General features: G+C 37.7%; 3 protein-coding genes and 1 pseudogene across 6 annotated transcripts; 3 read left to right on the forward strand and 1 right to left on the reverse strand.

Moving 5' to 3' along the window:
* Positions 1 to 3112: 3112 nt before the first annotated feature.
* Positions 3113 to 4366, reverse strand: LOC101300460 (annotated as a pseudogene). Its single transcript, XR_184943.1, has 2 exons — positions 4160 to 4366; positions 3113 to 3818 (listed from the first exon to the last, which is right to left on the reverse strand). The product of XR_184943.1 is annotated as an ethylene-responsive transcription factor WIN1-like (transcript).
* A 5912-nt stretch (positions 4367 to 10278) lies between these two features.
* LOC101300742 (coatomer subunit zeta-1-like) lies at positions 10279 to 13267 on the forward strand. Its single transcript, XM_004303266.1, has 5 exons — positions 10279 to 10462; positions 11037 to 11150; positions 11845 to 11924; positions 12401 to 12525; positions 12993 to 13267. Exons 1-5 carry the CDS (start codon positions 10410 to 10412, stop codon positions 13062 to 13064), a joined length of 444 nt encoding a protein of 147 aa, XP_004303314.1. The 5' UTR covers positions 10279 to 10409; the 3' UTR covers positions 13065 to 13267.
* A 771-nt stretch (positions 13268 to 14038) lies between these two features.
* Positions 14039 to 16586, forward strand: LOC101301024 (DNA-directed RNA polymerase III subunit rpc6-like). 3 transcript variants are annotated; one of them, XM_004303269.1, is made up of 4 exons: positions 14039 to 14286; positions 14580 to 14717; positions 15228 to 15361; positions 15584 to 16586. In XM_004303269.1, exon 4 carries the CDS (start codon positions 15586 to 15588, stop codon positions 16294 to 16296), a length of 711 nt encoding a protein of 236 aa, XP_004303317.1. In that variant the 5' UTR covers positions 14039 to 14286; positions 14580 to 14717; positions 15228 to 15361; positions 15584 to 15585; the 3' UTR covers positions 16297 to 16586. The 3 variants fall into 3 exon arrangements, with proteins under 3 accessions (XP_004303317.1, XP_004303315.1, XP_004303316.1); XM_004303267.1 differs by lacking the exon at positions 15228 to 15361; XM_004303268.1 differs by lacking the exon at positions 15228 to 15361 and having other exon boundaries at positions 14069 to 14357; positions 14611 to 14717.
* A 369-nt stretch (positions 16587 to 16955) lies between these two features.
* On the forward strand, positions 16956 to 18546 carry LOC101301699. Its single transcript, XM_004303270.1, has 3 exons — positions 16956 to 17239; positions 17712 to 17819; positions 18076 to 18546. Exons 1-3 carry the CDS (start codon positions 17123 to 17125, stop codon positions 18346 to 18348), a joined length of 498 nt encoding a protein of 165 aa, XP_004303318.1. The 5' UTR covers positions 16956 to 17122; the 3' UTR covers positions 18349 to 18546.
* Positions 18547 to 22338: the final 3792 nt, after the last annotated feature.

Genomic DNA, 22338 nt, shown 5'->3' on the forward strand with positions numbered 1-22338 from the left:
CTTGATATTACAACTAATGCAGCTATTCTAAATAATTTAGATTCTGAGAAGGAACTGGACACGCCTTCTAATTTGCTCTTCAAATCCACTAATCTCAAATCACACAAATGATAGCAGATGTAATGAGTATGAGCATGGATATATCAATGAGATTAATGAAAAAGTTTTGCAGACTAAGCGCAGCAATTAAAACAATCAGGTTTTGACGCACAAAAACTCAGCGCAATGAAAAATGATTTCGATGCATATATATAGAGAGAGAAAACTCCCCCCACAATTCAAATCAGTTAGAAAAGATAGATTTTTCCAAATCGTTTTTCATATCAGATATTATTACCTTCCCTAAATAGTCTCAAAGATATTTAGTGAATCAAATAAGAACGAAAACTAGCTAATCTTTTCAGTTGACCATGATATGCTTGAGATGCAATTTAACTTTTGTGATTTGAGATCAAATTCACTGCAGTAAAACTGCAAGTCTCCCTGGACTTTGCTTCTCCTAGTTTGACCAGGAAACTCTTGTGATTGAAATTCCGCAGACTTCTTTTCTTCTTTTAGGTTGAATATGAGTGCCATGTAGCCCTTGGAAGTTTTTTGACATTAAGGAAGTTTCTAAAAACATACAAATCTTCTCCTAATACCTTATAAACACTTGCAACTATAAAAGTTCAAGATTTATAGGAATAGAGGCTGCTAACAAACCCACGCTCTCATTGTCATTGTTAGTATGAGTCTCTAAGACGTGACCAAAATCTTGGCACGAGAGATTTGGTACAATCTGTTGAGTACCATAAACAAACCATGGATTAAATAAGTTTTGGTTTTGTTTTGAACCAAAATTAAGTTGAATTTGTTAACAAAACCAATCCATGCTTGATCACTAATGGTTTGTGGCTTAAATTAATAAGACCATCAATTATCTTTTTGGTAAGCCCATATAATCAACATGATCTTATTTGGTTAGGGTTTTGTTTATGCGTTATAAATATATGTTTTATGTCACAAATTAAGGTGTGAGAGACAAAAGAGCCGCAACTTAGGGTTATTGAGAAGTATCCGCAATTTAAGGTTTTATAGAAGTTGTTATTTTATTTAGTGTTTTTCCTCTCTCAATGTATTTTGGGTGTGATAAGGATTTTGGCTTTGAGTGTTAATAAATACCTTGCAATCTCCTTATGATATTAATGGAATCTCCTCGTTATCTCCGCTGTAGATGTAGCCCCTTTGATTTGGACATACAAGTGAATTTTGAATTAAAAATAATAATATTTACTCCATTGAGCCCTATAGTTACCCTACTAAACCTAAACAAACACTTCCTTCTGCTTGCCAAAAAAAGAAATGTCAAACCCTTCAGCATAATAAAATGGATTATTTACAGAATGTAAAGACAAAGATACATTTATGAAAGATTGAACAAGATCCAGCTGGCTACTAGTTTGGCTGTCCCGGCCCTAACTGAACTGAAGCTGCATGATGTTGTAAAAGATAGAAATGTGAAAGCCTAGGTACCTAATGGGTCTCCAAGCACATGGCCTCTGATACTCCAAAAACCATGAAATCTCATTGAAATGCTGAAAGCTCCATAATCATGGATCCTCTAAGAGTCCCAACATTGAAAGCTTCACTTACTTCAAGTTAGTTATAACTAGCTTGTGAGAGGAAGAGAAGTGCACACACAATTCACATGGCTATAATCACACACCAGCATCACATTTGGTGTGGCCAAACCTTTTGTTTGCTAAGGATGTATTGGAGTTAGAATATTCAAAATACAAATAGATAATATTCAGCTTTTAGATCCAATACATATCATGACTAAGATGTGATTTTTAATATTGTAAACCTCGGTTACTCTAGAGACAACATTTTTAAAACTGGTCCTTATGCAAGCAAGACGGCATGGTTAACTAGCTTAATAAGTTTGTTGCTCCCATTATTAGTGCTGTTAATTAATTGCTAGCTTGCTAATTATTGTGAACCAAACATTTGTATTATTGACTCATAATTGCTAGCTCTTGATGATGGCATGGTGTACTAATGTACAATTGTACGAACTTGCTATTATTTTCAATGTGACATTTCAGTTTGTGGTGTGTATTTTTCAATGTGACAGACGATATTTTTGGTTTTGATGCTCGATCACATGGTTTACTTATTTTCGCCAAGTGAGAGAATGCATTTCTTCTTTCAGTAGAGACACTAGAATTTATTCTTTAGACGTCAGGTGTTCAAGATAGTAAGTAGTTCAAGATAAGTATATAATCTTCGATCGATTTGTCAATCAAAGAAAGGTGACACCCAATTCTAAGTTACTCAAATATCAAACTTATTGACCCTCATAATTTACAAAAAAATTTCCCTAATCTAAACATCGAGCAGGACTGCAGGAATGCCATTTAAATTGTCACTAGTGCATAAAACTAGTAGCAGCAGCATGCTTTCAGTACGATCCCTAAAATTGAATCAAACACATACGAGGCAATAACTGCAATGCCCTTATATTTTCATATCATTCCTTCATGAACCAGAGGCAGTTTTAGTATATGGCTTTATCACTTATGACCCTACTTCGACACCTTAATGATTATCAAATTGGATGAAACTTGACATAAATGATCTATATATTATGTTCTAAAAACTAAACGGCGGAGATGTGGATACATGACCGAAAAATAAGCAAAAAAATGACATTCACACTTTAATTTCAGAGCGAAGCTTTGCGCTGGATAGGAAATATATATATATATATATATATATATATATATATTTATTGGGGAGCATATTTCTTTCTTAATTGATGCGAAATTAAGCACCATGCATGGTAATCAGATGAAGAACATGCAGTTAGCAAAAGGGTGAAAGAATATAGTAACTTAGAACTCGAGCAATTTTATTTATCATACACCAATCTCTTTTGCGAACTTGTCACTACATAAACCAATAGCCCCCTTCTTCATCTTCTTGTTTTTCTTTTTCCTTTTTTCCTATCCAAGCAAATAGTTTCATAAGTGACACATTACATGGAGGGTGTGCTTGATTGAGACGTATAGATATACTCCCTCCTTATACACACAAAGAAACAAATCCTTATTTCAACCAAAACTTATTTAGACAAGGCATCGATAAGACTAAGCACATGGAAATTCCTCATACAATAATTTGGTGGTATGAACAACCTCCATGTGATGTTGATACTTGACTCAGACTCCTATATTGCTCGAGGGATGGAGAACATTTACCTTCATATCTATATCGATCGGAACTCGATCAAATATATATACCAAGTGATTAGTTTCTATTGAGAAGTTCCTCTATCATCTGCAATGCAATCTTTTCCTCTTCGAGTAGTCTGTCATACCCACTGTCTAATAATCCTTCCATTTCCTGGCCATCGGACACTTCAGGGGCGCTAGTACTAGTACTCTCCTCCTTCTCCCCTTTTAAACCTGCAGTCTTCTGTCCCAGCTCCACCATCATCAACCAATTTGAATCTGAACGTGGCCCGGCGCGTTTTTGCCAAACGCCGATGTGGGAATTCTCTGTGTCGAGCCTGAGGCAAGTGAGGGAAGGAGAGGGAGACTTGCAACACTTGCGAAGCTTGGCGCTGAGGATCGCAGAAAGTGAATTAGAAGTAGAGCTACTGGAGTTGCTGTTGTTGTTGATAGCAGGATCCTTATTAGAAGCAGCAATTTCACTGGTAGTGACTGGAAAGTTTGTTTTTGGCATTTCGACCGCTCATCAGAATCGCAGCCTCGTCGTAGGCTCGTGCTGCCTCTTCTGCACTCTCAAATGTCCCAAGCCACACCCTCCTTTTCCTGCAACACAAGATAGTACGTTATTAACAGTACGTAGATAAGAATCATAAATGACATATAGTTAATCAGTACGTAACATTAAGCTAGTCACTACAAAAAATACCTTGTGCGACCATGCTACTGTTCTACCATATAATCAATAACCAGAAGACTTAGACCAGCAGTCCTATACAGAGATTAATTCTAACAAGTAGTCCTGAAACTAGAATAAATAGAAAATGTGGATATATATATATATATATATAGTTTGTTGAGTTTAGTGTATATACGGCATGGGATTAATGAATGGTTAAGGAGGAGAAGAAGAACAGATAGCTAAAGAGAGAAAGAGCTCGAGTTACAGTAAGGGATGACGAATCTCAGAAACCCAGGAGCCCCAGTGGCGTTGCCTGACACCTCTGAACTTCTTTGACTGTACCATAGTTTGTCAGAATGAACTGAGTGAGCTAGTAGTGAGGGAGGGAGTGATGAGAGAAGTTTGTAAGTAGAGGAGTGTGCGTCATAAAATGTGGGAGTTGTGAGCTTCTAATACAAAACCGAACCTAAGGATGGGTCCTAGGACAGCTACATGTACATTTATAAAACTCCCTTTTCTTTTCCTCGATTTTTTTTCATTGTGGCTTACATTCAGAGAAAATGTAGTTAAATTTAAACAGTTTCAACGTTTCAACCCATTCTCAATAGTGATAACATTTTAACTTCTTTTTCTTTAATGGAGTTTAGAATTTTACTTTAGAAGCTCATTGCCACACCCACAAACAAGAGAGCTTGACAAGTCGACGGTCCTTCCCAATCCCCTTAAGGGCCTATATCGCGCATCATCCTGTTCAAGACAGGAGGTAAAAGAGAAGTGAATATGAGCATTTCTATTTTGCAAGCCGGAAAGAAGATTCAATGAGTTTTTTTTCTTCTCTTTTAAGCCGAAAGAACATAATAACGTTAATTACAATCATGTAAGTAATCATTGATCAACTTAATCAAGCAGTTAATTTGTCCGCAGTTACTAGCTAGGCTAATCAAACTATCAAGTTCATACAAAATGTACTTAGGTAAACTGTGAGAAACTCTATTGCATTCCTAGGATTGAAACAAACTTTGTTGGTAATTGTTGCGTGCATGCAATATTGTCTTGATGTCATCTACTAAAGATTCTTCTTCAACGTTCCCAAAAAGTTTCATCGATCAAGAAAAGATTTTGCTTCTCATGCCCACTTATCTAATAGTTTCTTCAAGTGCTCCCTACATGTGTCATCGAGCTCCTCTTCTTATATGACGCTCCGGCGCCGTTGCATGCATGAAATCAGGGGAATATACCATCATTTATCTGATTGCATGAACTTGTGAATATGAGAAACAATGTCTCTCAGACTCTCACTGTATGAAGAAAACTCTAGTATCTTTTCATTTTGCTTTATGATGATAAAAAATTTCAGATTCATCACAACTCCTTGTCGAACGTTTGAGCATTATATTGTGTCCGGCCACAATGCATCATCTTCAATCTTGCTCCACAAGTAAATATTTGTAATTATTTGTACGTGATACATTATTTGTACTTGACCGGAAAAAAAAAAAAAAATTCAAGGCCGACATTGGAGTTTAATTTAAATACACCTCGTGAGGGTATTTAACACTCCAAGTACTACCCCAACCAAACGAGTTGTCACCGTCGACCCCGATTTGGCTCCTTTCACTGGCCTTCTATACCTTGCTTGCATGCATACCAATATCACACTATATATCCTAGTGTGGCTGCTAGCTTACCTTTATCAATCTCTGCACTAAATCGTAAGAATCAAATCTCATCTACCAGGATGATACTGGTATCAATTCTATAACAGAAATATGAAATATCACATAGCTTTGCTTTTGGAATGGACCCGTTTGGACAGCTTGATTCTTACCATGAATGGCTAAGACATTCAATGTTGATTTCTCATCAGCTAATTGAAAACTGGCAGAAAAACTAGGGTCGAACACTTGAACTCGAATATAAGTTGCAGCTTTATTAGGTATTTAGGTTCAGGTGCAGCAAACTAGTTTTTATCAAACTGCAGTAAATTAGTTCTTGTATATATCTGTGAAAGATGCTTCTTACTATACACTAAAGGAGGCATCAATTAAATGAGTTTAATATGCAGGCCTTCTCGGCTGCGGACGTCCGCACCGAAGGTTTTCGGTGCGGATTTCCATTTTTGCACCACTTTCCGATCGAATTTCCTCAAACTTCCTTCTAGACATATCTAGATCATTTTGTGTAAATCATCTCTGCAAAATTTCAGCCAATTTGGTGATCGTTAAGGCGGTCAAACTTGCGTTTTTCTGTTATATACCTGAACCGAACAGAATTCAGTCTGTCAGATTTGTTTTTCAATTTTGAGGGCTTTAACGATTACCAAATTGGCTGAAATTTTGCAGAGATGATCTACACAAGATGATCTAGATATGTCTAGAAGGAAGTTTGAGGAAATTCGATCGGAAAGCGGTGCAAAAATGAAAATCCGCACCAAAACTTTAGTGCGGACGTCCGCACTTGAAAAAGGCTGGTTTAATATGAAGAATTAATTCATTGCATTTACAAATTGACAACTCTACGTACACGTACTTGTGGGGGAAAAGGGAAGGCTAAGTTTTAGATCTATCTTTCGGGAGATTTGTAAGTGGTAAAGAAAGCTAAATTATTTGTGTGTTTGGGTGCTTATTGCTAGTGGCATTGAATGGAAAGGTAACAGATTTGATGGTTTCGTGGTGGTATTGCAATACGTAGGGAGAGCTGGGATCCAGTATGGCTATTAGGAAAGTTATAATGCCAACTGAGGATGATTAAGTTTTTGGACCATTGCATAATGCGAATTGTTCACAGGGTTTTACAATGGGTGATTCAGATTATTATTATTATTATTATTATTATTATTATTATTATTATTATTATTATTTTTTATTTTTTTATTTTTGAGGAGGGTGATTCAGATTATTTGATCTAAGAGAATGATGAAACCATCTCTAATTTAAGAAAAATTCTATAATGTATTAATCCATGTCATGCATCAACTTGGTCATAAAGTTGTAAAATTGGTCGTTAAAGTAATAACACTAGTCCACAAAGTTGAAACTAAGTCCTTAAAGTTGTAAAAACTCATATTTACAACATTAGTCCTCTAAGTGGTAAAATGTGTCGTTAAAGTGGTAATTAAGTCCTTAAAGTGATAAAAGAAAAGTCGTTGCAACTTTGATGACTTAATTACCACTTTAAGGACACATTTTACCACTTAAAGGATTAATGTTGTAAATTTGAGTTTTTACAACTTTAAAAACTAATATTACTATTTTGATGACTTATTTTACAAATTTAGAAACAAGTTGATGCATGACATGCATCAACACACCATAGCTTTACCCTTTATTTAATTGATATTTTCCCCATAGACGATCTCATGATCAAAGGAAAGATATCCAAAGATTTGCAGGTTCGAAGTGCATGTATGGTGATTGTAGTGCGGAAGTGTCAAACAAGTATGAAATACCAAATATGAGAAAAGATGAAGTAAACAAAAAATCTATGGAGACCAAATATCTTTAGTTAAAACTCAGGTCGCATATGGATAAGCAGTAGTGAGCCGCAAAGCGACTTTTTACAAATGTAATGAAAATGCCCAATTAGTTTTATCTTACAAGTGATTTCACAAAAGATATTTCAATGCAATTAAGAGTAACTTACCCATGTAGTTATAAGTGCATCTGTGTGGGTGTTTAAGGGATAAGCTACATAGAATGTGGGAAGAACACTATCTTCGGACTTTATAACCTATCAATCACAAGCACACGGTGTTAGGGGGAAGACCGAGATGGCCGGCCATCGACCCCTCGACACCTTAGTCAGATACATGAGAGTAGTGTTAAGGTAGGGGATGAAGTGGAGAGTGGAGCCGTGGAGGTTTACCAAAATGGAGAGTGAAGATATGTATAACGGTTTTAATGGTCATTCATTAGTGTAGAGAGTGTAGTGTCATCAAATGTAATGGGCTTGGGCCTAATTGAAGCCCAAAACCTCTTCTAGGCGGCCTGCCGGGTCCCCATGCAAGGGAGAGGATTGACCGGGTTCCGTTAAGCAAGGCGTCATGTGCCGATATGGATCGAACTGTCACTCTAGGAGAGACGGCGATAGATTAACCAATAACTGTATAAAGAGTAACTAAGAAAGCACATAGACAACTTTGAGCCGTGGCGTGGTTGGTTAAGGTGGTTAACTAACAACTTTGACGTCATGGGTTTAAATCTCATTGACATATGTAGGGTGTGTGAGTTATTTAATAAAAAGTTAAAAAAAAAAACTAAAGAAAGCACATAGAGCAACTGAGGTAGAGAAATCATGGAAAGTAGTCATAGAGAATAACCAGATATTCGAACCATATATTAAGAGTATTTGTGGATCGATAATAACCATAATAAGCAAGCATAAAGAGTGACCTGATCGAGAACAATATAAAGTAACCATGAAGCATCAGGTATAGCCAATATGTGTTAGCTGACCATAGGGCGTGACCGTGAGGCATAACATAAGGCGTGACCGTGGCACGTAAGGGTGAGAAGTAGGAGCAACCGGTGTGTAACCGTAAGAAGTAGTGATAGGGAAGGATGATAGAGATGACCAAGACCATAGAGAATCATCATAAAGAACATCCATCAAGAGACCACATAGAGTATCATAAAGAGCATCCATAAAGAGAAACCATAGAGAGACCACAAGGAGTTATCATAAAGAGCATCCATAGAGAGAAATGATGTAGAGTAAGTGAGTAACCATAAAGAAGGGCCGTAGAGTGTAATCATAGAAGATAACTGTGGCGGGTAGGATGTAAAAGTCCCCCTAGTACCAGGAACAATTGTCGTGGTTAGAGCGAGGGAGGATATGTTGTGCTAGTGTCGGGATGATTGTTGCAGACTAGGGTGACCCATACATAATTAAATTGGTGTTTGTTGGGGAGAGTTTTGCACTCTATCGTGGATGGTGTATAAGTGTCATACGTGTTTTAGGGAGTGACGAGACTCACCTCGAAGAGTGACGGTACTTGACTAGTACCTGGGAGTGACAAGACTCGCCTCGACAGGCCAATAAATACCGTGTATCGAGGGGTCAAAAACTCGCCCCGATTGGACTGATAGATGCCATGTACCGAGGGGTTACGGGATTCGCCTCCATTAGGTTGACAGGCGTTGTGTAGGGGAGTGACAAGATTGGGTTGATAGATGTCGTGTATCGAAGGGTTACGAGAACTCGCCTCGGATACACTGATATGTATAGTGCCAGGGGGTTACGGGAACTCGTCCTGGTTGGTCTGATAAGTGCCGTCTACTGGGGGTTACGAGAACTCGCCTCGGTTTGGTTGATAGATGTCGTGTACCGAAGGGTTACAATAACTTGCCTTAGTTAGGCTGATATATGTCATGTACCGGAGAGTGACGGGACTCGCCTTGGTTAAGCTGATAGGTGCCGTGTACCGGGGAGTAATGAAACTCGTCACGGTTAGGTTGATATTGTGTCGTGTGTCAAGGGTTACAAGAACTCGCCTCGGTTGGGCTGATATGTGCCATGTACCGGGGAGTACTGAAACTCATCGCGGTTAGGCTAATACGTGCCGTGTGCCCGGGTTAGGCAAATGAGTCTAAGTCTCAGAGTCATAGACATATTAAACCCTTGGCAAATTAATCATGGAAACGTTGTTGCGACATTGTTGCAGTTTCCGATGACGGTGGTGTTGCTCGAGACGATGTCGGCGGAGAAAAGGTGCACATGGATGGTGGTGGTCAGCCAAGTCTGTGTTTCCTTAAGGATCTAGTGCTCACTGATCGGAACTTGGATTGCTCTACTATGGCTTCATTTTGCCAGTTCAAGGAGGAGGCGGACGTCTCATGTGGCGGTGTCGGGTGTCCAAATCAAAATGGAGCGTTATCAACTGTTTTGGGTTGTTCTTGGGCCCATTTCACCCGTCACCAAGAGAAAAGAGTAAGTAGGTGAAGGTAGAGAATGATCGACTTGAATTCACAAATCCAGGACGGGTAGGACAAAACTACCCCTTTAAAGAAAACTTCTACCTTTGTCTAAGTTGAATAAGCTAGGTCTCTGTTACTTTGAAGATTCTTTATAACGACTTGCTCGGCGTTTAGTATCAAGCCTACTGGACGAGTTGCTTTTCAAAACTTATAATACAGTAGTCCTTCTTGTACTATTCTTTCCATGAGGCCGCGCCATATTTATGAAATATAAAGTCGTTACGTACAAAAAAAAAAAAATTACTCATGGCCATGTCATGGCATAGTGGCTTTTTTGGGCTTTACCGACTTAGTAAGCATGAATCGTTGGGCTGGGGGCTGCAGCATTTTACAGGCCTAGCAAAAAAGCAGAAGAGAACAGACACCTGACTCTTAGACAAGAGAAGAAAGCCCAACGCTAAGAAGTTGCAAGTCTAACAAAAGGCAACAGAAGAACCACTCCAAATTCAGAAGAAACCCCCACAAATAAAAGATAGATTTGAAGACCATTTCTTCAAACAAACATTGTTGTTGTTCCATTCTACGAGTGGGCATCTAGCTATGATACTCGCAGTGTTATTCGCCAACTCTGAAGGGAACATCCTTGTTGAACGGTCTGTGCAGATCTCCACATTTTTTTTGTCTTGGTTTAAATTGCTTTAGCATGATCAACTTCATAGTTTTGGCTCTGTTTTCGGCTGCAATTTGTTGATCTTCGTATACCCTTGTATGGTTTGGTTCATTGTTCCCGGATATTTGTTTTAGCTTGGATCTGAAATAAGTTTTGGGTTACTTAGTTTTACATAGTTTTCATTGTCTTTGTGTTTATGTTGATATGAACTGCGGTGGACTTTGTTGTGTTGAAGTTTGTTGTTTACTTCGAATTGCGTTTCTGTCGGAATCACTACATTTATAAAGGAGAAATTTTCTATGATCTTGTCAGATTAAGAAGTGTAAAGATTAGTCAACAATATTCTACAAATCATGTACAGGCACGGCGAGATTAGTGATTTTATCTGTAGGAGACCTCATCTTCCTGCCTTAATGTATAATATGTATGCTGCATATGTTAAAAAACGCCAATGCTAGATCAAGAGGAAGTGAAAATTGCTAGCATTTGACATTTCTGTGCACTTGATTGCTACTTTTTGAAGCTATAGGCTCAAGGTCTTCTGTGCCTTGTTGCAGGTTCAATGGAGTTCCTGCTGAAGAACGGCTGCATTGGCGATCTTTCTTAGTCAAACTAGGAGCTGAGAATCTTAGAGGTGTGAAGAATGAAGAACTCCTTGTTGCCTGCCACAAGTATGTATGCTTGTCTTGAGTTTGTGTGCTGCAGATATATTTCTATGTTTAGATTGCCGTAGTTACTTTGTAGCGTCATGCTACGTTTTAGGCAGCTTTATATAGTTTTATTTTCAGAACTGAGCAGGACCCTAAATTAGCTCTTATTAGAATAGATCTTCTAGCGGAGTCATTTTGGTTGTAGGCTAAGAGGTTGCTATGGATGAGGGTCCAGAGTATAATGAAGCATATTTACCGCAGATTGTAACTATCTCTGTAAAGGGTTCCCCCTTTGCATTAAAATATCCTGCAAGTTGTAAGCTTTTACAGAAATTTAAATTAGAATTGAAATTTGTTTAGTCCTTGTGGTTTGAAGTCGACATCTGTTTAGTCCTTGTGGTTTTATTTTAATATGAATAGTCCTTAAAGTCACAATTTTTAATCTGTTTCGTCCTTGTGGTTTTATTTTCATCCAAATGGTCCTTAAAGTCTCAATTTTTCATCCAAATGGTCCTTTCGCCAATTCTCGCAATTAAATTGCATGCTGACGTGGCCTAGGACCATTCAGATTAAAATAAAACCACAAGGACTAAACAGATATCGACTTCAAACCACAAGGACTATACAGTATTTTACCCTTTAAATTAACAAGTGAATGACGACTTAGAGTGTGGTATCGTTTTAGATTATTCATCTTCAATTGTTTTGTTCTCAGATCAGTTTACATTGTTTACACTGTGCTTGGGGATGTCAGCATCTATGTTGTGGGCAAGGACGAATATGATGAACTAGCCTGTAAGTATTGGCCACTCAATTCAATTTTTTGATGTTAGTGACATAATGAATCTGTTCAAGTAAAAATTGCATTTCAACCTTCAACCTTGTTTGAGATCAAGCGCTGAGCTAGCAATTTCCACTTCCCTTCAATGCCTTTTACATGAGCAGTTCAGTTGAATTAGTTGGAACTATCAGCAAAAAATTTCTTATTTAGAAGAAATAAATGGACAATGAGTGCTTTTTATTTCCATGTAATAGTGTATCTCGCAATTGGCTTAAGGCAGCTATTTCTCTTTCTCACGCTTTTATCTCCTTTGTTTCTTTTTTTTAATGGAAAGTTGATGCTCACTCACAGTAAACAGATACAGCGTGATGCTGCTCTGTTGTGGTGTTCTCTGTAATTTGCCTTACTGTAACAATTACTTTTGTATAAAGAGGTTCTGTGCCTGATTTTCTTTGTTCTGTCATGTTAATCCTGGATGGTTTCTTGCTAGTGTCAGAGGTGATCTTTGTAATAACATCAGCTGTGAAGGACGTAATCGGGAAGCCTCCCACTGAGCGCCTTTTTCTGGACAAGTATGGAAAAATTTGCTTGTGTCTGGATGAAATTGTTTGGAAGGTGAGGTGATGAATAATTTTTGAAGTCATTTAACCTTCAACAAAAGGCTAATTAAAGTTTATGTTCCTTAAGTTTACACTTAAGGGCTTACCTTTGATGGTTGTCATCATAGCGCAATTCTCCCCCACAGTAACAAAATTTGTGGTAAAATGTTACCCATAGCAGGTCAGACCTAGACCACCTTGGTTTATTTCCAGGTGATGGTGCTGGGTCAAACTAGAGATTATAATCACAAGGAAAATTTTATCCCTTTATTTCATCTTCATATCTATGGACTTCATGATACTCCACAACAGTTTTCTACATTGCTGCTAATTGTCTTGCAGAAGTACAAGTTCCACATCTTTTTATTGTTGGGGCATCTAGTAGTGTTGAGATTTTGGTTTCTTTATCTTGCTTTCTAGTATTGATGTTTAGTTTTCTTTGTTGCTTACGTTTTTGACTTTTGTTTTCCTATTGCTTTAAAGGGATACCTGGAGAATACAGAAAAGGATAGAATCAAGAGGATGATAAGGCTAAGGCCTCCAACTGAATTTTGATCGGATGCTTCCAGTTGTAGCCAGCGATTGGAGAATGGAATAGAATCATGTGGTCTGAGGGAGCAGTATGTATCATAAAGGAATGCTGATTCATCTGCAGCATGTATTTCAAGTTTGTGAAAGCTTAATGTTATCAGCTTAATGGAGTGATATTCTTGATTTTGAGCGAGACAGAAGCAATGTAGTAAATGCCCGATTTCTATATTTCGAACAATGTCAATCTCAAGTACTGTATGCTAGAAACAATGAATGGCGTAAGGCGTTTCTTGTGGAGCATTACACAACGTTAGCGTTAAGCGCACTATACTTGACATCATTCGAAAAATCAGAATGACCTCCCTAATTATGATTCCAATAGAAGTGATGAGTGATGACCCTGAAAATGGTAGAAGGATATGCACTTGGTCTATGATATTATAATTAGAGTTGCCTTTTCTTTTCTTGGTGAGTAATTGGCCAATATCGATCATCACACTTCTGCAACTAATTTTTGGCAACTTTGGTTTGGAGCATCTCCAACGACAATAATCTAGTGCTACATACACCATAGATATCAAAAATTGTCAATGTTCCAGCAGATGCGATTACCAATACAGAAAATAAGCTTTGCTTAAGCACCTTTAGATTGAGCGTGAATTTATTGATTAGTTAATAAGTGACCAGATGAACATCTAAGATATAAGTTTTACTTAAACATTCTTAAATTAAGCGTGAATTTATTGATCAGTTAATCAGTGATTAGATGAACATAACTGTGTTATTCTCAAGCATCGCGTTTAGAAAATTTATGTCTTCCTCTGCTTGTAATACTCATTTGTTTGTGGGTCCAGAAATATGTTGTATTATCAAAATTTGCTCTTTATTTTAAGAAGAAAATTATAAGTGAAAACCCCTAAGAAAAATTTTCAGCAAACTAACTATTTTTGTTTTAAATATAAAACTACAAATTTCGACTTCACTGTCCAAACCGAATCGCACAAAACCGCAGAGTATTTCTGAAGTTTCTCAAAACCTCGTCTGACACCCAGACATCAACAGTTGTGCCGCTTCTGATTCTTTAGTCTAAACTGTAATCAAATCAAAAGCAAAAGGCTTCATCTTTGTTTTTCTTCAAAGAGCGTAGACTTGAGAATTGAGATTGCCCTCTTAGACCAGATTCTGCAAAGGTTGCCTATAGCAGCAGTGATAATTTTTCACGACTCCCAACGACTCGAGGACTTCTGTATGTCTGGATTTTTCTCTTAGATTGTTGAATTTGCGATGTCCTGTTTGAAAGGGGGTTCTTCTGTCATGGTAGCTTCAATTTGGATGCATGTATTCTAATGCTATGACAACAGTCTAGTGATTGCTAGATAAGTTTATTGGGTGTTATCCTGTTCAATATCTCTTAATCTTGCATTTTACCATTTGATTTCTTAACTTGTGATTTCGCTAGCTAGGATAACAAGACTATATCTCTTTTTACCTGTTCCTTGAATCCTTGATCATCTAAATTGTTTCTTGCTACATGTCTAGGTGCAAAGATATAGTTTTAACATCACTTCAGGGGCAATTTGAATCTCTTGAGCTTGATTCATAAGACCCAGAGAGCAAGAAGAAGCCGTCCATTGTTGATTGCTATTCTATCAAACCCAATATCATTTTATTTTAAAGGTACTTTCTTTTTCCCCTTTCCCTTTTATTTTGGTTTAGGGTTGTTCTAGGACTTTGATTCTAATTTATGTTTCATTGAAGCGTATGAAAACTCGAATGTTGACTGAGATAGACATGGTTTATGGTGTTTAAACTACAAAAGTGCAACCCATGTCACATTGTGTTATCAGAGAAATGAAAAGCAGAAGTTAGCTGCTGTCTTAGGCAGAAATCAGCTCTAATATCCCAGTTTGCCTTGTTGCTGTTCTTCTTCGTATTCATATAGTTTTTGCTTTGTAGATTTACTCCTGTTGATAAGTTGATGTACATTCCATCAGTTATTTCCACCCTCTTAGATGTTAGAAATGTTTAGGATTCTATGTAAGTTATGATTATCATCTGATTTGTCTGGATAACACTTGCGACATATTATTAGAACTTTGCATGAAACGGAATTAGGAGTTAGAGTGGAAATATGATACTGAAGGACGAATCATACTTAATTTTTTTGATATTTTGTATTTCTCTTAGGATTACCTGGAAGTCTTAACTTGCATCGTGTAATGAAGTTGGAACATTTCCATATAATCAAGACACCTAAATAGTCTCTGTTAAGATTCAGGGTTTGCCTCTTGTTGCCTCTTGTGCAATTACACTTGTAACAGGTGATGCCAATGATCCTTTTCCATGGCCTTCTGGCGACTTTATTCTCATATTAATGTATGATGAAATTGTCATTCCGTGCTTCATGCAAGCATATATTTTTCCATTCTACTTTTGCTTATTGTTAACATTCTTAAGAGATTTATTACTTGTATTTATCTTTGACGTTCAATTATTTGAATCATTGTTTATTAAATCCTTATCGCTTCTATTCCTCTCAATAGGAATGAGCAGATCACAACAGCCTTCAGCCCTTAAACGGAAGCGCTTGGACTCGCAGTCTGGGTCTTTGACAGAGCATGAAAGCAAACTCTATGATGCCATCCGCAGCAAGACAGATATGGGCATGTCTGTACAAGACTTGAGGCGTGAAACAGGACTTCAGACCAATTTATTTACCAAGGCCATCAAAACACTTCAAGCCAAACAACTGATAAAAGAGGTTAAAAATTTTGATAACAAGACAAGGAAGCATTACATGGCTACAGAGTTTGAGCCCTCAAAGGAGATAACCGGTGGTGCTTGGTATGATAATGGACAGTTTGATACTGATTTTATAAAGGTCGTAAAAAGAGAGTTGGTGAAGGTCATTTATGATCAGAAGATTGCTACCTTGGAGGGAATTTCAAATGCAATTAGTAAGAAAAAGTTTTTAACTGTTAACTTATCCACACAGGAATTAAAGCAGATTCTGGAGGCTTTGGTTTTGGACAATGAGGTCCTGAAGGTGGTGAGCACTGGGATGGGGGAGTTTGTTGGTATCAAAGCTGGCAAAGACTGTTATAAGTGCTGCAAGAGAGGTGTTAGAGGGGAACCGAACTTGGCGTCCATGGCTTCCATTCCATGTGGAGTCTGTCCGCGTATTAATCAATGTACCCCAGATGGCATTATTTCCCCAATCACTTGTGAATACTTCAAGAAATGGTTGGACTTCTGAACTGATATGCTCTCAATGCTTTTGGAGATATTTCTTCTATCGTCTTGGACATAGTTCTGCAGAAGTGTGCCTCTAGCATTTCAGTTATGAATTTTGAGACATCATAATGTCTTTTTGTATGAGAATCTCTTTTTACTTCAACTTCCAAGTCCGGTTGAAATTTCAATGAAAGTTATAATCTTTATGAATCATCCTTCGTCAATTTAATATCAGCAGAGTCGGTTTATGCAGATTCATCTTGTCACTTTCCTGCTTGATTTTAATCCGACTCAATTTTTGCCTTGCTCCTCATTTTTAATGATGGAATAGTTTCACCCTCTGTATTCTGTCAAAAAATGGCTATGATTAATGGCTTCCATGATTAATTGCCATTTTCTATCCAAATTCTGGATCAAAGTATATGCTTGATGCTTAAGTCTTAAGGTGCCAAGTGCCAAGAAGGCCAGCAAGTGGAAAAAGGTGGAAACGTATGCAGGTACACACATTACACATGGTGTGCTCATGCAGAATGTGACACTAATAATAATGTCGTTTATTTCTCTGGATCTTACACTATTTACAGTGCACATTACTCTTTATCATCTTTTGGTTCCTTCCTCCTTTGAATTTTAGTGACTTGAGTTTTCGGTGTTTTTCATAATTAATGATCATTTGTTGGCAACATGACAAAGAGGTAATGGTCCACCTAATCTCATAATCAGATACTAAAACAAGTCGGAATATTTGTAATTGTTTGGTCCAATCTACCCTTGATGCTTGAGAGTCTTGTGAGTAGTATATATGGATTTTCCTCTCTCAGATTTCAGACTAATAAGAAAACAAAAGAATGAAGGCCGCTGTGACTTTCTTGCTCCATTTTGCCTTCATCTTCAGCACCATACAAGCAAGATCAATCATTCCACAGCCCCAAGCTCTCAGATCTTTCAAGGTCAACGATACCCAGGTATGGAATTTTCAGTGAGCAATTCTGGGTAGAGAGCTTTTACTGTGTGAACTGTGAAGAATTATGTCCATGAATACTTGCTGACTTGGTAATTTGCTCAAATTCGAAGGAAAAAAAGTAGTTTTCTGAAATAGAGTATTTTGCTCAAATTCGAAGGAAAAAAAGTAGTTTTCCTGGAAATAGATAATCATAGGGATTATCAGATTCGTAACTTGTGACAAATCCCCCAGATACTCTATTTTTTCTGCTGATAAGTGATTAGGTTGTGAGTTTGTGTTGATGTGGAAAAAGGTTCATCACGAGTTCTATATTTCAAAGTTACCAATTGATGTATGAATATGACTGAAGAATATATTAGAATACTTGATAATTTCTGAAGACTAAATTGTTTTTCTTCTGAAGCATTGATTGTAATCCTTGTAATTACTATACCAAGTAAAGAAACTAATTCATATGATCATTTTATATATAGAATGTAGGAAGTTGTTCTTACTCGGTTTCAATCAAGACCAGCTGTTCTTCACCCCGATATACTCGAGATCAGATCAGTATTGCATTTGGTGATGCTTATGGCTATCAGGTATTTTCTTATTGATTTTGGGAATGTCATCTTGTTGTAATGTTGTACATAAGTAAAATTGTATAGTTTTCAGAAATTGATTCTTGATAATTTTGTTTGAATATACGGTCGGAACGAAGTAGTCTAACAGCATAACGTACTCGACATTTGATATCATGGAACACTAGTGAGCGATTACATTAGTACATCCACAAAATGAGATTCTTATTGTTTCTGCAGAATAGGCGACTCATTTATCAGTTTCTTGAATTATCAGGTGTATGCGCCTAGAATAGACAATCCACGTTCGAGGGCATTCGAGAGTTGCTCCACGGACACATTTCAGATTTCGGGGCCATGCACATACCAGATTTGTTATGTGTATCTCTATAGGAGTGGATATGATGGGTGGTTAGTTGACACAGTGACAATCTATGGTCATTATACAAAAGCTGCTACATTCTATTACAACGCTTATATTCCCAGTGATATTTGGTTTGGATTTAATCTCTGCCATGGTGCTTCAGCATCATCCACTTCAAGCATGTAGCAAGATATGGAAATACAGACTTCAGAAGTCATGTTTTCAGCTTATCTAGGGCTCTCTGGTTTGTAATAGTATTGAGAAAGAATATCAATAAATTTCTGAATGACCAGGTCTACTTTTTGTTTTTCTTTGGATATCTAAAATCACCTGTTCTTTTGGTTCATCATAAGGGCAAACTCTAATCATGAGTCGAATTCTGAGACCAAGTCTCAACGCTATTCATGAGGACCTTGCATCTCCAACCATTAGTCATTTAGTCCCATATGAAGATCTTGTCTATTTTGTAATCACTTCGGACAACAGTCCAAAATCTATTTTGAAAGGCACCCTGCTTTGTGAACTTAAAAATCATAGAACCCCAAAACCCTAGAACCCATGTGCACCACATGAGGCCGAGTTCCTTCACCATGCTTGATAGCGACCGAAACCGGGCGTTTCAATTAAAACTTTTTTGTGTCAATTGTAGTATATAGCAAATAAGGGTATCGTTATAAAAACCGGGGATTGAGGGTACCTTTACAATTACGTTAATTACAAAACAAGAGAACAAAATATTATAGTACTAGAGATATGGGGTTTTGTGATTATGAACAAAAGAAAACAAAGAAACAAAATAAAATAGAAAAGATCAAGATGAATGAGATGTTAGAGACTGCGGAAATCCACCACCAAGTATGTTTCAAGACATGTTAACAACCAAAGCTTCAATCATTAAGTCGCAAATCGATATCAATCAAGAACAAACCGTGAACGCACTGCGTAAGTCCTTATTACTTCCCTTGAATACTTAAGCAAGATGAACGCACCATTACTAAACATTTAGAATAACCAATCAAGGTATAGACGCTATCCTATCAACAAATTATTCTAAGCAATAAGATCAATGAAAGTGATTGAACAAGTATGCAAAACTAGTGTGGAACGCCTACCTAGCATGCAATCCTTTTTATTTGGTTTCACCTATTGTCCTATAGGTTTTACTACTTTGAACTAAGCTGTATTAACCGTTTAGGAGATTAAACAACCTAATTCTAGCCCCACTCACAAGTTCATAATGTTCTATGTTGCGCATACATGAACATAAACAAGCAAGAGTTCTCCATAAACCAAAACCAAATAAACAATTTGAAAGACTTAATAATTTGAAACCAAGGTTCAAAACAATATCTAAAATATTCTTGGGGCTTCAAACCTTGCCCCTAACTAAGAGAATTCAGCCACACATGGCTGCAAAGACACACAAGGAGAATAAAAGATGACAAAGGAAAGATAAACCGTGGATGATGGAGAAATCAATGATGGCTTGGCGGCTTCCTTGTGCGAGTCCGCAACTATGGAGGTTCTGATGATGTGAGATCGCTGGCTTCCTCTAATCTCTTCGTTCTCTCTCTGGCCTTCACCTCCTCTCTGCTGTGATTAGGGTTATAAAACCCTCAAAACTCGTCCATGAGCTTACCAATGTGGTCTGGGCCTCAAAATAGAAGTTTTGGTCCAAATCAGAAATTCGGGCAGACTGACCTTCGGCCACTCAAACGGTCATAACTTCTTCTCCAAAATAGGTATTGACGATCTGTAAAAAGTTTTAGAAAGTAGACTCTTGTAGCTTTCCATTGATATATGACACATCTCCTAGATCATTGTGAGTTAATCACAATCTTCTGTCGAAGTTGACTGACGATTTCTGACAGATTTTCTGATTTCTTTCCTTGCACAACATAAATTCCTTTTCCTTCAAGATTTCACCTCTTTTGTCTCTTTTGGGCTCCTCGGCTTTATTTATGACGTAAAAACACAAACTTAGTTAATATGAATATTGTTAAAGGAATTACATAGCTAAATAGGGTCGGAAATACAATATAAACGTAACACTTTGTGCTCCTATCAGTGCTCCTCTGTCCGCACACCTCCATTGTCGCCGCTCCAACAACCTGCGTGCAACTCTATGCCCCTACACATCACACTGTAAGGGGTTTGAGCTATCTCCAGACTAGGAGTTTGTATAGAGAATAAATTTGAAACGACCATCTACATCAAAGATTCACTTTTTTTTGTCAAAATAATTTATATTTAGAAGAACCAAAAGGTCCACCATAATACAATTACAAGAGGTACAATAGACCCCAGCAACAAGAGACACATATGTCCCACACATAAGAGGCACTTAGGCCCACCAGTAAAAGCACATAGGTCCCAGACATAGAAGAACCAAAAGATCCACCACAATACAATTACAAAAGGTACAATAGACCCCAGCAATAAGAGACATATAGGTCCCAGACATAAGAGGCACTTAGGCCCAGCAACAAAAGCACATAGGCCTAGCATAAACAAAATAAAACCCATAAAGGGCTTGGCTAACATACAAGATAGAAGCCTAATAAACATAAAAGAAAACCCTAAGAACCCTAGCAACCTCAACATCATCTTCTCCAACCGCCGAGAAATTCTGCCCGAAAATTCAAGTCACCGCTTGATGTGATTTCGTCGCCGAATCACCAAGTCGTGCCACATACTCCACCGATTGAGAAACAAACCAGGCTCAAGAATGCCCAAAAGTAAACAAGTAACCATAGAGGGAGTGTTCACTGAAGTAATCGAAGCACCCTCTGTAAATTTAACAAAAATCCGCCAACGGGCGAAAGTTTGTTTAGGAGTGGTGGAGTATGGAACAAATCTAGAGACAAAGGATACCAAATCTGTCAAGGGAGAACAAAAACAAACGAAGAAGAAATTCTGTGCTAATAGAGAGATGGAAGGTTGACGCAAAATGGGATTCAGGTTGTGATGAAGACCAGAAGAGATGGAGAGGTCATAAGGATGGTGAGAAGGAGAGCTCTTCTTGTTAAAGAAAAGCTTCACATGGCAAGAGTGAATGGGTGGAAAAGAGAATCGAAAATGGATGGGAATGAGAGAGAAAGAAACTGAAAGAGGGAGTGGGTAGATCTGGTCTAGTAAAGCCATGGTGGACATGGTGGGGGTGGAGGTGGAGGCAGAGGTGGAGGGGGATGGGGTGGAGGTGGTGGTGGTGGTGGAGCGAGATAGGGTTGTGAGACTCTCAAAATGATGTGTTGGTTTGAGAAAAATTCTAGAGAGAAGGAGGACTCTCTCTCTCTCTAGAAACTCTCTATGCTTCTTTTTCTAAGTTACTCGCTGAAAACCCATCAAAGATTCACTTAAATGCAACTACTTAGATTGCTTATAAACCCTATTGTTTTGATGGGGAGTACCTAGACTCTGAAACTATTGACATGAGGAATTTTTAATGCTCCCGAATGACCACGTGGCAGTCTGACGTGGTCCTCCATTCCATTCAAATTTTGACATGTAGATTTTCATGATGAAAACTATAGTGATTGTATCAAAGACCATTTTGGGTTTTTTGTTGATTTTTTAAATCCTAAACCCTAAACTTATACCCTAACCATATACCCTATACCCTAACCCCTAACCCCTAAACCCTATACCCTAAACCCCATGCCAAACTCATAAAAGACCCATGACGGTCATTTCATAAAATATAGAAAACCTTAGTTTATATTTTAGTTGTAATAAATCCACATGTTAAAATTTAATTGGCTAGGGAGGACCACGTCAGATTACCACGTGGTTCTTCGGGAGCATTTAAAAATTTCTCCTATTGACACGTCTAATAACCTGAAATGTAATGTCACATCCCGACCCTTATATTTTTATTTTATTTACTAGCGTGATTATAATAAGAATTTTACCGTCTCGATCATTGAGTAAATAGTTTAATTGGTCCCTAGAGGGGTTTCGGGGACGATTATGTGCGGAGGATTATTCGTTTGAGGAAAATACGACGACGGTAAAAATGGTAAATTTTAGCTAGTAAAAGGTAATTTTATTCGGGTATTATTTTTCGGGGTGTTTTTATTTTTGAGTTGGGTTATAAGTGGTGTGGACCGGTTTGGGCCAAGCCCATATATTTCTCTCCCCTCACTTCTCTCTTTTCCTCCCGATTCTCTCTCCTCC

The sequence above is a fragment of the Fragaria vesca genome, linkage group LG6 (genome assembly GCF_000184155.1).
Source record: "Fragaria vesca subsp. vesca linkage group LG6, FraVesHawaii_1.0, whole genome shotgun sequence".
Classification (NCBI taxonomy): domain Eukaryota; kingdom Viridiplantae; phylum Streptophyta; class Magnoliopsida; order Rosales; family Rosaceae; genus Fragaria; species Fragaria vesca.

What these genes read in the sequence shown, in the direction of transcription:
- LOC101300742 (XM_004303266.1), top strand. Translation starts at nt 10,410, where the DNA reads ATGATACTCGCAGTGTTATTCGCCAACTCTGAAGGGAACATCCTTGTT. An exon ending in GGGAACATCCTTGTTGAACG is followed by an intron (nt 10,463 to 11,036) that starts GTCTGTGCAGAT and finishes GCCTTGTTGCAG; the next exon opens with GTTCAATGGAGTTCCTGCTG. An exon ending in CGAATATGATGAACTAGCCT is followed by an intron (nt 11,925 to 12,400) that starts GTAAGTATTGGC and finishes GTTTCTTGCTAG; the next exon opens with TGTCAGAGGTGATCTTTGTA.
- LOC101301024 (XM_004303269.1), top strand. Translation starts at nt 15,586, where the DNA reads ATGAGCAGATCACAACAGCCTTCAGCCCTTAAACGGAAGCGCTTGGAC.
- LOC101301699 (XM_004303270.1), top strand. Translation starts at nt 17,123, where the DNA reads ATGAAGGCCGCTGTGACTTTCTTGCTCCATTTTGCCTTCATCTTCAGC. An exon ending in TCAAGGTCAACGATACCCAG is followed by an intron (nt 17,240 to 17,711) that starts GTATGGAATTTT and finishes TTTTATATATAG; the next exon opens with AATGTAGGAAGTTGTTCTTA. An exon ending in GTGATGCTTATGGCTATCAG is followed by an intron (nt 17,820 to 18,075) that starts GTATTTTCTTAT and finishes TTGAATTATCAG; the next exon opens with GTGTATGCGCCTAGAATAGA.